This window comes from Pinus tabuliformis, chromosome 9 (assembly GCF_031772625.1).
Source record: "Pinus tabuliformis cultivar Carrire ecotype Pingquan chromosome 9, CPIR1, whole genome shotgun sequence".
Taxonomy (NCBI): domain Eukaryota; kingdom Viridiplantae; phylum Streptophyta; class Pinopsida; order Pinales; family Pinaceae; genus Pinus; species Pinus tabuliformis.
Genome location: NC_142307.1, coordinates 1,070,829,029 through 1,070,843,943, shown reverse-complemented (window position 1 = coordinate 1,070,843,943; position 14,915 = coordinate 1,070,829,029). Strand labels below are relative to the sequence as shown.

The following is a 14,915-nucleotide window of genomic DNA, read 5'->3' as shown; positions in this document are numbered from 1 at the left end:
GTTGAAGATCCTAAGAGACCTCATAATGAAATAATTAAAGAACAATCTGACATTGGGAATTATGCTATCCTGTCTAATTCTATAATTCTTCCAGATGATAAGGTTGATAAAAACATTGGGGGTCTCAAGGATAAAGTTTGGTACATGTATTTTGATGGGGCGTCGTCTAGGCATGGTAAAGGTGCAAGAATAGTATTAAAATCTCCCCTTGGTCATATTTTCAAATTTGCCTATCGGCTGGAGTTTGAAGCAACCAACAACGTTGCTGAATATGAAGCTTTGTTGTTGGGTCTTGAGTTGGCAAAGGCTTTAAGAGTTAAGTTTCTTAGCATCAAGGGGGATTCTAACTTAATTATCATGCAAATTAAAAATAAATTTACATGTAAAAATCAAAGGTTAAAGAGTTATCGAAATGTTGTATGGGATACTATGGAATACTTTGATGCCCTTGACTTTGAGGCTATCCCAAGAGAGCAGAATAGTTCGGCAGATGAGCTTGTTGTAGCTGCTTCTACTTTGTTGTTATCTAATGGGTTGATTAAGGAAAAGATAAAAATGGAAATTATATTTAGGCCTTTTGTTCCAGATAACTCAGAGCATTGGCAAGTTTTTGATGACGAGAAACAAGTGATTCGTTTTCTTGATAATTTGGATGAGTTTGAAAATTTTCGGATAGATTCTAAGGAGGATGGGTCTGATGATCATGAAGATATCATAAATCCTACTCCTAGGAATGTGGTTTCTTTAGAACAGCACTTTGATCGGCATGATGCCACAAAGATGAAAGAGGAAAATAAAATGGATCCAGGCGAATACATCGAGGTAAACATTGGTACTTCTAGGGATCCAAAGATTATCAAAATTGGCAAGGGTACTAACGTTGAAGAAAGAAAAAAGTTAACCAATTTACTTCGTGAATATCGAGATGTTTTAGCATTTTCTTATGATGAATTAAAAGGTTATAGGGAAGATGTCATGGAGCACACTATCCCTTTGAAAGATGAAAATGCTAAACCCTTTCGTCAAAAGCTTAGGCAGATAAATCCTAAGTTAGCCCCTTTGGTTCAAAAGGAGCTTTCAAAGATGCTTGCAGCAGGAATTATTGCTCAAACGAGGCATTCAACATGGTGTTCCAACCTGGTGATTGTTAGGAAAAAGAATGGTACAATAAGACTTTGTGTCGATTTTCGAAACCTTAATCTAGCATGTAAGAAAGATAATTACCCTTTGCCGAACATGGAGACTATGTTGCAAAGAGTAACTGGTTCTGGAATGATGTCATTGCTAGATGGTTTTTCTGGATATAATCAAGTATGGGTTAAGAAGGAGGATCGTCACAAAACTACATTCACCACACCATGGGGTACTTTCGAATATATTAGAATGCCGTTTGGGTTAACCAATGTTGGGGCTACGTTTCAGAGGGCTATGGATTATGCCTTCAAAGGTTTAATTGGGAAATTTATCAAAATTTATCAGGATGATCTTACTGTTTTTCTAAGGATGGTATTAGTCATATAAGTCATCTTAGGCAAGTTTTTGATAAATGTAGAGAGTACGGGATTTCTTTAAATCCAGCTAAGTCTGTTTTTGGAGTAACTGAAGGGAAATTACTTGGTCACATCATTTCTAAAGATGGAATCAAGATTGATCCTGAAAGAGTTGAAGCAATCCAAAAGATTCCTCTTCCCCATAATCTTAAATCCCTTTAGTCTTTTCTTGGAAAAACAAATTTTCTTAGAAGATTTATTCCAAATTACGCGGAAGTAGAGAAGCCTATTCAAAGTCTTCTCAAAAAATATGTAAAATTTGTTTGGCAAGAATATGGCAAAAAGGCTTTTCAGGAAATCAAAGGTGCTATTGCAAAAGCCCCTGTTTTAGTTAGTCCTAATTATTCTAAGGATTTCATGATTTTCTCTTTCACTTCTGAAGATACCATTGTTGGTGTCTTATTGTAGAAAAATAAGGATGGTCACGAGCAGCCTATTGCTTTCATGAGTAGAGCGCTTCAAAATTCTGAATTAAAATACAATACCATGGAAAAGCAAGCCTATGCCTTAGTCAAATCTCTTAAGCATTTCAAGACTTATGTGGGTTATTCCAAAATCATTGCTTTTGTCCCACATTCTACGGTTAAAGATATATTAACTCAAACTGATTGCTTAGGGACTCGTGCTAGGTGGGTTACTAAAATACAAGAATATGATTTAGAGATTAGACCCACCAAGTTAGTCAAAGGCCAAGGCTTGGCTCAAATGATGACCGAAGGTAATGAAAAAGCTCTTGGTTTGATTTGTCTTAACGATTCATCTTCACCTGAGCTGCAGAGATTAGGAGAGCATGAGTGGTACAAGGACATTATTTATTACTTGGTAAATCTTACATGTCCTAACCATTTAGTCGCTCATAAGAGAAGGGATCTTAGATTAAAAGCCACTAAGTATTGCCTCATGAAGGATGGCCTTGGATGGAGAAATCTTGAGGGCATAGTACTTAGGTGTGTTGATGAAATTGAGTCCAAGAAGTTAGTTTCTGAGTTTCATTCGGGGTTTTGTGGTGGTCATTATGCTGCTAGAACTACTGCCCACAAAATTCTGAGAGCTGGTTATTATTGGCCTTCAATTTTTTCCGATGTGCATAAGTTTGTTAGAAGTGGTCAAGCCTGCCAACTGTTCACTAGGAAACAGAAGCTTGATGCCCTGCCCTTACAACTTGTCGTTGTGGAGGCACCTTTTCAACATTGGGGTCTAGACTTCATCGGGAAGTTTCATGAAAATTCTAGCAATGGCTACTCATGGATTTTGACCGCTACCGACTATTTCACTAAATGGGTTGAAGCCATCCCTACTAAGAATGCCACTGAAAAGGTCATTATGGATTTCATTGAAAATAATATCATTACTAGATTTGGTGTCCCTGCTAAGATCACCACTGATAATGCCAAGGCTTTTAGTTCTTCAGAATTTTCGTCTTTTTGTTTCAAGTATGACATTGTCTTATCTCATTCATCAAATTACTATCCTCGGGGTAATGGACTTGTTGAATCAAGTAATAAAAATCTCATAACCATTATCAAGAAGATAGTAGGGGAAAATAAAAGAGCTTGGGTTAGCAAAATCAAGTATGCTTTATGGGCAGATAGGATTGCTAAAAAGAAAGCTACTGGTAAGAGTCCCTTTGAATTAGTTTATGGCTTGGATGTAACCTTACCTGTACACCTGAAATTGCCAGCTTATCAACTCCTTCAGCATTTTTCCACTAATAAATATGTTGTTCAACATAGAATTGATCAGATTGCAGAGTTGGATGAAACTCGTAGGACAGCTTTTGATAATATATGTAAAAGCCAATCTAACATTAAGAAAAGCTTTGATAAATCATCTCGATCTAGATCTTTGCAGGTTGGAGATATGGTACTCCTTTGGGATCGCAAGAATGAAAAACCGCGAAAACATAAGAAATTTGATAGTTTGTGGCTAGGACCATACATTATCCGAGACATTGCTGGGCCAAATTCATTCCACTTGGGCAAATTGGATGGCGAACCACTTGACTTACCTATGAATGGCCAAATGCTCAAGCTATTCTTCCAAGATAACATCTGATGTCATGGGGCATCCTCTGTATTATATTTCTAACCCTACACCTTGTCATTTCAGCATTTCATTTCTATTTTAGGATTAGATTTACTTTTCATGTTACTAGATAGTTAATAAATGAAGAGCTTATATCTTTTCTGTGCTTAATGTTATATGATGATTTTTGGATGGACGCTACTTATGTTTTGTTGTGTGTTGCATGGATGCAGATTCTGGATTCTCACATTCCTACAGTGCAGCAACGTGTCCCCAAGTAGAGCCAGATGTTGAACACTACGTGTCAACAACCCATAGCAGTACACCCCCTTTTCGAAAAGGGATAGCGCCTGATCGATGTGTCTGTGTCATCCAGCTATCATCATCAGCCTGATTATCATGTTATAATGTAAACCCATTCTGCATATATGTGTTGTAAATAATCTCAGTAGATCTGTGTCATGTAATTGCTTAGGTAAACCTATTTTTCTGGTAACGATCTACATTCTGAGAGGTTTTTTGTCTCACCGATCCATTCTCAAATGGTCGGCAGAGTTTTCCTTCAGCCTTACCCCAAAGCCGGAATGAATTTTGTCACCAAGATCTTAGGCAAGTCCTAGTGTTATAGATCGAGTCTGTGTAAAAGTGATTTGGGAATAATCCTAACTATTTGGTTAGGTTATTTTATTACAAGTTGCTTAGTCTGTTGGATTATATTTGTGTCGCAGAAATGGGTAGTCTGTGAGGGTCTTTTTCAAATGGGTTTTCCCCCTTGAGATGTAAAAAATGTAAAAAATCATGATGTAAAGTGTCTTGAGGGTTAGAAAAATAATTTATCCCCTCATACGTCCTAGGTCCTAGGTAAATTTAAATTTTCCAGAGGTAAAATTCATGGATCCTTTAAAAAATTAAATCTTAACACATCCAGGGACTAAGGTTCATTGACTATTTTGCTAAACTTTATGCCTTGGGTCCCTGGGGTTAATTCAAAGTCAAAATTTTGAGGAAATTAATGCAAAATTTTAATTTTTAAATTTATTAAAATGCATTTAATTGAAAAATTCGAAATTTCCTCAATATTTAAAATTTCGACAGATGAGATTAAAATAAATTTTGATCCTCATCAACGGTCGAGATCACTTTGACAAGGATCACTCGAACTAGCCGTTGGGAGATTTATCTTTAAATAGGAGGTCAGTTGTTAGTTGAGATCATTCGATCTTTGAGTCGTGTGCTAAGTGAAAGCTCTCTTGTAATCTTTTTTATGAGCAATAAAGAAAGACTTTGGGGTTAATTTCTGTTGGTGTTACTCTTCGTGGAAATGTTGTAAGATGTGTTATTTTCATGCATAGATTTCCTTTTAGCCATTGATGATAGCTTTATGAAGAGTGATTTAAGCACAAGTATCTTGCTTGATCACTGGGGTTTGAATGGTAATTTAAGTTCTGAATATAATGGCAGGTATCTCTATTAAATCTGAATTTTATTATCGTTTTCTTGCTCTACGTTAATGGTTGAATTGAGTTGTGCAGGGAATTCTTGATTTTTAGATCATCGGGCGTTCAGGGAAGTTTTCAGTTGGACCAGCCAACTCCCGATTAGTATTTTCTGAAGAGCCCAGCTTGATTGAATCCCGGGCTTATCATAAGAAGTTTCATTGTTGATGCATGAAGGGTTTTGGGCGAAGCACCTCCGTTTAAATTTAAAATTTCAAAAATTTTCTGTGCTAAATTGATAAATTTGGCTTTTAAGAGCCTCAGATTATCAAATCTGGGAGTAGAGTTGGACTCACACTCGCCAGATCTAGTAGATTTGCTACTCCTGTGCATAGATCTGTAAAAAAATATATATATATTTTTTCTGACTTAGGGTTTCTGGGGGGTTTCAATTTGTTTTGGTATATCGGGATTCTAGGTGTTTGTGTTTTCAGGAACAGGTTGCAGATCTGAAGGTGAGGTTTGATTTTGAAGCCAATTCTAGGCCCTGGAGGGTAAGATCTGGCCTCAAAACCAGCTTTTGCAGGGGCATTATTTTTGCAGTCCAAGGGTTTTAAAATATTTTAAATCTGGAAACAATATTACGAGGGTTTCATTGATAAATCTGAAGCACAAGTGTGAAATTCGTTTTCTGGAGTTTGGGATGTTTTTCTGAGGGTTTAGAAATCGTTTTTTTTTACCTTGGGTCTATTTCCCTCTGGCTGCGTTTTTCTTATTCTGGCAGATTTCGGAATTTTTTTTGTTTTCTTTTTTTTTGTAGTTGTAACCTCCCTCAATCACTACTCCAACTGCAAAAAACGCATCAGAAAAAGCGGCTCTTTTCTCCTCTGCGTCCCAGATACATCTTCTCGAAACCCTTACACTCACCGTATATAACCCTCTCCTTAAACTTCGCAGCCTCTCAAACCGTGGCCAAACGCTCCATCAGTCCGCAGCTCTGTCAGCCCTCCTTTCCCTCGATCTGCATGCATCGTCACTGCCAAAACTTCACTTAGTCCATCCCTCAGTCTACTATTCTTGCGTCCATCCTCCTTCACCCCTCACACAGCTCCATTCCAGCTACACGCAACCATCATCCCCTTCCATCTTCGCTGCTCCAATCCTATTTGTAGCCTTTCAATCCGGCTTTCCCTTGCATTCCCCTCCGCGGCTGCTTCATTGCTGCTCCAGCCTTCTATCCCTTCTACTACCCTATTACCGTTGTCCAAGTCTGCAAGCTCAATCCGTTGCTTGCTCCTCTATCATCTCCGCAGCCTCCATCTGTGTGCCATCGTGAGTCCCTCTATCCCTGTCCGTTGTTGCTCAGCGTTCATCGTTGTTGCCCGCCAGCTCCTCTGTTGCCTTCACCTGCACACACTAAACACACAAAGCACTTCGATTTTTTTATTTGGCTTGTATTCGTATGACTTAGTTTAGGTTTTAGACTTGATTTTTTATGTTTCATTAGAGTTAGGTTTATAACATTTCGATTTTTTAGATTTCTTTCATTGCTTCAAATTTTATTTCATGTTTGATTTTCTTTTTTTAATCTTTGTGACATTCAAAAAAAATATATATATATATATATATATCATTTTTTTTCATTTAAAAATTCATTAAAAAATCATAAAAATTTATAACATTAAAGAAAAATTTAAAAAATTCCTAAAAAAAAGGGTAAAAGGGACTTCACATTCTGTCACTTTAAGAAATCCTAAAGTATTAAATCGAAATAAGTTTCATAATTAAGGGTTTTAAATTTTTTATGTGGCCTCTGGCCCATTAAAAAATTTAAAAAAGTATTAAATCTTTTTCGATTTATTTCGGTCACATTTAGTCTTGCTTAACATATCGAGAAATTCACCTAAGAAATAATTAAGTTGTCAATCTAAAATTTCTTCTTGGTATCTTTTGTGCTAAGGTAAGATCTAAAGGTAAATTTTGGTGGTATTTGTCATTTCTCTATAGTTAAATGTGCTTAAATTTTTATATCTGAAGATTAACTATTTGAAAGTTGTGAGTTTCCTAGATTTGGGTCATTAAGCATAATCATTTAAATTCTAGGATCTGAACTGGTTAGCTTTTAAATTTCATGCTTGATTAAGATATTTGGATCTCTAGAAATTTAATTGCTAAGACATTGTGCATCTGTTGAATATCTTGCATCTATCTATCGTCATTTCTTGGATTATTTAATGCTCATTACATGTTAGATATATTGCGAATATTTTCAAGCGATTGTTAATGATTTTTATTGTGGAATTACAAATAGATCTCATTTTCCTAAGCAACAGTAGCTAATCAATTACTTGATCATTAACTCCATAAGGCACTGGTATTAATCATTTAAAGTGTAATCAAATCTTAAATCTTGCTAAGCCTTAATCAAGTATTTGATTGCCTCCCTGTGTCTCCCAAACCGGTTGATTCCCAGCTGGTTCTCCTTCATCCCATTTCTCCATAGGGTCTACCCCCCTTAGCTTGTTGTAGGGAGACAGCTTAAACGGAGAGATCGGGAATCAGGGTGACAGCCCCTGATCTGAGCGTTGTCGCGGTGCCTAGACACTCTGTGCGACAACACACCTAAAATCTCTTCTTGCTTAGTTGGTCTTCAATGCACTCATATATCCTTTATTTATAGTATTTCTACATTCACTTATGGAGCCGACTTGTAACACTGGTTGAGCCGACCTGTATTTTGTCGCTAGGCCAACCTAGCAGAATTTTTCATATCTCCTCATTCCTATGAATTTAGAGGGAGTTCCATATATCGTTGGAAAGGTATCAAAATAAGCTATTCAATCATATATCTTATGCTCCTATTTAAGCTAGGTATCTCAAGTAAAAATGGCTTCACAAATAGGGTATCCAAATTGGGAATCAAGAAAAAATTGGATATCTAAACAATAATTTTGACAATCTTCATCTTGCAATTTTCATCTTGGACATTTGTAGTCTCCCCATTCCTTTGACATCAATAACAACAATATTTCCAACATGTTGAGTGAGCTCAAGGTGTGTTCCAAGAACTTAGTTGAGACTCCTTTGGCCTGGATAGCCTTAGGATGGACACGTAGAACCTATGAACCCTTGTGCTTGTTTTACACTTGACCTCCATCCTTGATCTGATCTTATTAGGCTTGTGAGGTGGATTTGCTTGGTAGGACCCTTGGGAAGTATATAGCTTTAGGTGTCCTAGGGTTACTTAATCCCTGAATCCTACGGAGAAGCCTCCCTTATGGTGGTTGGTCATCACCACTAAATAGAAGAGGGGTTGGTTAATAAGGTGACAGTAGTGACACCCCAATCGTATTGTACAACTAACTTGCTTAGTGAAAGCTTTGGACCAAGGTGCAAGATTTTGCAGCAACAAGTACCATGGTTTGTTTCATCTTCTACCACTCTATGCGAAAGGGCTCAAAGGGAAAAATGACAAGGAACACAATCAAAATAATTAGCCAAAGGATAAGCTTATTTTGTAGACAAGGAACAGGAATTGGGTTTGCATGGTAGAAATGTCAAATCTTCCAAAGGACCTAGATGTTTGCTGTCCTATGTTTCTCTGAATTAAATTAAACAGATCTGAACATATTTAATCGCAAAAATGAATATTTTTGAACATGCAACAATCATGCATGAATTGAAAAATGAACAACATAAACAATAAAAACATAACATGTGCACAGTGATTTTCCTTTTCAAATCAGCTTATCATTCCAATAGTCAAAGTTTACAAGGTACCTCCAAAGTCTATTATAGCTTAGCAGTTGTACAGTAAACAAAAATACTACAAAACAGAAAAGATTCAAGAATAAATTGCTGAAATAGAGGTATGGTTCTTCTGAAGAAAGTAGCAACCACTACTGTACAACTGTATGATGTTGCTACTGTAAGGATTCCCTCTTGCTATTTGCTAGAGGGGATTTGCACTTTCCCCTCTCAAATGCACTGCCATCCCTCTCTTGGTCTCTGCCTCTCTCAAATGTTTCACATGTGTGTTTCAACTTCTCTTATCTTATCCCATTTATGCTTTGACAGAGATGATTGATCTCCTCAATCTTACAAACTAATTTTCCATATCTTAGCAACTAATATCCTCAATCCTTGCAACCATCTGATCTCGATTCTCAACAATGAGGTGTATGGATAAGATTAGAACAAAGTTAATTCATTAGTATTTTACTATTTAATAATCTCTAGAATATTTCATTTAGATTTCTAACACTAGAAGAATATAGGAAATTTGACTTTCACTTGTATCTTTTTAAGTAAAATTACAAGATGATATTATTTCCCAATTTCATGAAGTGGTCACTACAAGTTGTCTCGAACTAACATTCACACGTTCACACTAACATGTGCAAGCAGCTCCTACTCAAGCTATATTTCTCAACAAGAAAGCAACAAGCAAACAAAGAGATAGGCACGCGGTTCCTAATTCACCAACAAATTTAAATTTTAGAATATTTCAAGCATGAACTATCCTTCACCTTTCTAGGCTTGACTGGAACATGCAATGGAAAACTTAAATCCTCTGCCATTTTTTCAATTAGAGAACAACTCCATGCTCCTGCTGCAATTATCACAGCTTTATTGCCATATAATACACGCTTGGAGGTTTGAACTCCTTCTATGTGGCCCTTCCGGTTTGATCTGAGGAACAAAAAGTTGAAAAAGTCAAATTGCAGAAGAATTGCCTATAAAGCATGCAACTGAAACAGGCTCAAAGGATGAAAACATTAACATCAAAAACTACGGTCTAAGATGAGTTCAAGATGAAAATACGGAATACACCTTAGGAAGTGGACAGCAGGCTCTTCAAAAAATTCTTCGTATCTACCTTGGGAAGAAAATGCTCTGTTCTTCTGTGCACCACAAAATTCTTCGATGTTGAGGTGATTACATATTAACTGGACAATTATAGAGGTGGTACAGTGTAATAGGTAGAATGCTACTAAGGTATTGATATGCTTTCAAAACTTAATATGGACATTTAATTGATGGTCACATACTTCCTGTATGAAGGACACTGCCAACTTGGCATCTATCTGGCTATCATCTGGAACAAAGGCAGCTCCTCCTTCCTTTCCAACTTCAACTGCAGGCTCCATTAGATGCATAGAAGAAGCAGAACAGAATTCCGCTCTAATACCAGCTTTAGTTAACAGCTTTACTCTCTCCTGCAAGGCAGCAGATTCTTCTGATGTTGTGCCAACTAACAGGCTGCCTATACATGGTGAAGACAGTAGCACCATTTCAATTAGTTGCGGGATGTGAACTTAGTATTTCGCTGGTAATAACATGGAATGAATAAATAGGAGCTCATGGTAAGTTGATGTTTTTCAATTCAGCATCATCTCAGAGTTCTTGTTTCTTGAGTAGTTTGAAACTTTGATGCCAAGATTGTTTGTTGCAAAATTCATCTTTGAATATAGAGCTATAGAGTTTGTGTCTAAGTTACCAAACTCAACTTGAAGAATAACTTAGTGAAGCCAAAGAGTAAGAGTTAACATACTCGATGGAAAACTTGGAAGTTGACTGTCCCAGAATTAAACGAAAAAATAACACCAAAAAAATTTCGTTCCTATAAAAGTTTGCAACTTTACAATGTCCATATAATTAAAATTTTCAAATAATAACTCATTTGAATGGATATCAAAACCGCCATGAATAATGGACAATTGATGCGTCTTTCAGCGGTCTACTGAAATTGGATCAGTAAAAGAACCATTCAGTGAGTGTTTCTTTTGTGCTTTCTACCTCTTTTTATAGACAGACGGCCAACTCCAACTTGCAAGGCTCACAAGTCAAGATTTGCCGAGTCAATCTATCTCAGGGTTAACTTTGCAATTTGAGTCATACAGAGGAATCAAACTCACGAGTATGAGTTGGGGCCAAGTCAACCTCTGAGAAGTTGACCTGTCTTAGTCTTCTCAAATAAGAGAGTAGTCAAACCAAGGGGTAACCTGAGACTCTGAAGTGTCTGGTACCACCGTTTCTATATTCATGAAAACGGACTAGTAACGACTGATAAGACCTACTTTATCATAAGCCTAGGTTCCTTCCAACGATCATTAATCAACATTACTAACCTGTTTTCTTCCATCCCAATAATTTCAAAGGCTCTAAGCCAGAAGCTTCTACTTCCTGCACAAATTCCTCCCACAGCTGTTTGCTTCTTGCTTCCAACTCCCATTTGTCACTCTCTGGCGTCCTGTATCCCATCCAGATATATCCTTGACCTGGTTCACAGATTTGTTATGGCAGTGAGAGCAGTTGCGATCAAATATTATTGATTCTTAGTTATAATTTATAAATGAGATTGGCAGTTCCATAGTAGCCTGCTCATTCTACTATTCATGCAGAACAAAGAATCACCTTTGTGTGTGTGTTTGTCTATTTACTTGTTGTTCTTTGAAGGTTTTACAGACAGAGAAAACATTTCACTGCAAGAAAATACAAAACGCAACCAGGATTCGTGAAAAGAGAACACAAATATACACACCAGCACCAGTCGCGCCTGCACAGGGCCCTCTCGCATCAACGATTGCGACTGAGAGATCAGTGTTCAGTAGAAGCTGCCTAGCAATGGTCAAGCCGAGGATACCAGCCCCGATAATGACAATATCAAAATCCAACTTCTCCGATGCTCCTGGACTATAACTATACTCTGAGCTAACCAGAGATTTTGAAGGCCTCGCTCCTCTAATTCTGTTTTTAAACACAGAACCATCAGTGTTTGCAGAGATACCACTGACGCGAAAATGCGCTTTCTTCATCCTCTGGTGAAGGTCAGCTCCATTCTTGATCCTGAAAAACCCTGCTACCGTTGAAAAATCACAAGGATTTTGTCTGCAGAGAGGAGAAAAACTGAGGCAATCCCCTGAAGATAGTGTTGAAGGAGAAATTAAACCTGCCATCTCTAAGTATGTCAAACACCAAATCTGCAGAGCGTTTTGATAATCCCAAAACGAAGAACTATTTCTTTATTAAAAATCTTAACTGAGTCATCAAAATACAAGAGTGTACAACGGTGAGTTTTAAGTTTCTTTAATGAAATGGGACTAAAATGCAGAGGTAGGAGCAGAATTTTGTGAATGCACAGAGACACAGCCAGGTTTGTTCATTTACGCGAAGGCTCCGTTGGTAAAGGGAAGGCTCGTTAATGGCATTACTATATCCGGTGTAATATGCGCTTCGTTAATAGCATTACTATATCCATTTTTTTATGCTAATCTCACCAATTGGTCAACCAAATAACACCTATAAATTTGGTTTTCAGGTTTGCAGTGCAATATTGATACACACCTCGGTGAATGTTTACGACAGGGCAATTCAGAACTTTCAAACACAATTATAAATAATCGTGAAGTTGAAAGTGTTTCAGAGCTTGTGGGAAACACGAGTAGACAGTGTTTCGGAGTTCTATTATAATGGTTTGTTTCTTTTCCGTTTCTTTTCCGTTCAAGACCTGATTATAGGGGAGCCCATGTGGAGTTCAGGTTTATTATGGGAGTAACATTAAATTGGTGTATAAAATTTAATAAGTTGTTAAAGTTAGTTAAATACTAAATTGGTGTATAAGGTTTTTTGTTTTTATAGTAGTGATTTCACTAGTGTTAAGTTTATTAATATATACATAATCTATCCTTTCTAGTTTTGAACTTGACTCTACCCCTTCTAGTTTTGAACGTGTGACCTTTTAAGAGTACACACTTGCTCTTAACCATTATCAATATATATGGAGTTATATGTCCATTAATGGGCGGGGAGTATATGCCACTTGTCCAATAATGTACTTGGTCAAATCGGATAGGTGGGATATAATGCCCTGTGCATTAATGGACGGATATAAGTCCTGCACATTAATGGATGGATAGCTCCATATATATTGGTTGTCAAATTGTTCATGGTATTTTGCCTCTGCACATTAATGGATGGATAGCTTCATATATATTGGTTGTCAAATTGTTTATGGTATTTTAGCATCAGAGTTATTCATTGGTTTTCATTATTAACTAGTCTAGCCTAGTTTTAATATTGGATTGTTTTCATTGGTTTTCATGATTAACTAGTGGAGCCCAATTTTAATATTGGATGGAAGAACAATTTGTTCATGGGATTTTAACTCCAAAATTGTGATACCCACTGGATTTCATTATCAACCCATTGCATGAGGAACTTAAGACTTAGTGGACATTAAAGCCCACAAAAACCAATTAATCTATACCTCATGGGTTATATTTCTATGTTGGATTTGATTTATTTCATGTTAATATTTACTATATACCAAACCATAAACATATATGGACATCAAAACACTTACCTTGTGATATATCTCACATTGCTTAGATTTAAAAAAAATCATAAAAATTAACTAAATTATAACTTTTTAATTATAAAAAAAATTGAAATATAAGTTAACCATATATACATTTAAAAAATTATATAACTAGTACATCTATATATATTAAATCATTAGTAAATGTTTATAGGCATCAATCCATAATAAATTTCAAAGCACTTACTTCATCATATGTCTCACATTGCTAAATTAAAAAAAAAAAAAAAAAAAAAAAACAACTAAATTACAACTTTATTATTATTATTATTTATAATTTATATACAAGTTAAATATATATATACATTTTAAAAAACATGGAACAAGATTCTTAACCATAAAGATTTACCATTACTTTACCATGGTGGTTCTTAATGCTGTGAGCACATGCCCAAAAACCATTCATATAACATTTTTTAATTAATCAATTTAATTAAAAAGACAAAAGGTGCATAAATGCTTTGGAGATCAATCTCAGCTTTTGATTTGTGTATATTATTATGAATATTTTAGAATATTTCATTTAGCTTAAATCTCCATCATCCTCTTAATAATTATTGATAATTACTTTAAAATTCTGGAAGCTCTATTAAAAAATAGACACACCTATCAACACAATAAGATTCATAACTATAGAGATTTACATACCATGGGCCAATACTATGGCTTACTAATATCACATACCAAAAAAATCATAACTCATTTTCAAATAACATTTTTTAATTAATTGATTTAATTAAAAAAACCAATAACTACTTTTAAAATAAATCTCAAACTTGAATATGTGACCATGGAGATTTACATACCATGGGCCAATATGATGACTTACTAATACCAAGTGCCCAAAAAACCTAACTCATTTTCAAGTGACATCTTTTTAATTATAGTCTTTAATGAAAAAGGCAAAAAGTGCATAACTATTTTTAAAATAAATCTCAACCTTGAATATGTGACTATTACTAATAATATTTTAGAATATTATATTATATTTGGTGAAGGTTAAATCCTTACCATCTACCTAATAATTATTGATAATTAAATTAAAAGTATGAAAGTTCTATTCCAAAATAGACATGTCTCACAGAATAATCAATAGCAATTGTTATTGATCAATATTAGTTCAATTTTCATCAAATATTGAATCTTTAATTTTGAAGAAAAATATATATATATATATTTTTCAATATTATTAGAAAATCATTTTTCAAATATTTGATTGAATCGTAATTTGTATGTAGTTTGGTGTATTGTGCTTACATATAATGGATAAATGTTGTAATTTGCTATTTTGAGGTAATATAAATTAACTTAACAAAAAAAAACAAATTACAATGAGATACTCCACACGCACCAACTAATTTACACCTCATGGGTTATATTCCTATACAGCTTGAGTGGGCCTAATGGTTAAGAGCATGTGTTTCCTCCTAAGAGGTCACAGGTTCAAAACCAGTGAGGGGTAGAGTAAACTTAGCAGTCAAATTGTTGCACGAAGGTTGGTCCCTTGTCCCACAAACAAGGGGG

General features: G+C 35.6%; 1 protein-coding gene across 3 annotated transcripts in view; it reads right to left on the bottom strand.

The window, feature by feature from the left end:
• The window catches only part of LOC149152448 (FAD-dependent oxidoreductase family protein), a 186,950-nt gene extending 174,470 nt beyond the window's left edge, over positions 1–12,480 (bottom strand). Inside the window, exons 1-6 of one of the 3 annotated variants that reach the window (XM_089440391.1) lie at positions 12,359–12,480; positions 11,556–11,963; positions 11,143–11,292; positions 10,063–10,277; positions 9,845–9,915; positions 9,541–9,703 (exon numbers count right to left, since the gene is read on the bottom strand). In XM_089440391.1, the coding sequence (XP_089296517.1) occupies positions 9,541–9,703; positions 9,845–9,915; positions 10,063–10,277; positions 11,143–11,292; positions 11,556–11,829 (873 nt within the window). In that variant the 5' untranslated portion in view covers positions 11,830–11,963; positions 12,359–12,480. Of the gene's footprint in view, positions 1–9,540; positions 9,704–9,844; positions 9,916–10,062; positions 10,278–11,142; positions 11,293–11,555; positions 12,317–12,358 lie in introns of those variants that run through there. The other 2 variants (XR_016262790.1, XM_089440390.1) reach the window with 2 other exon arrangements.
• Between the last annotated feature and the right edge of the window lie 2,435 nt (positions 12,481–14,915).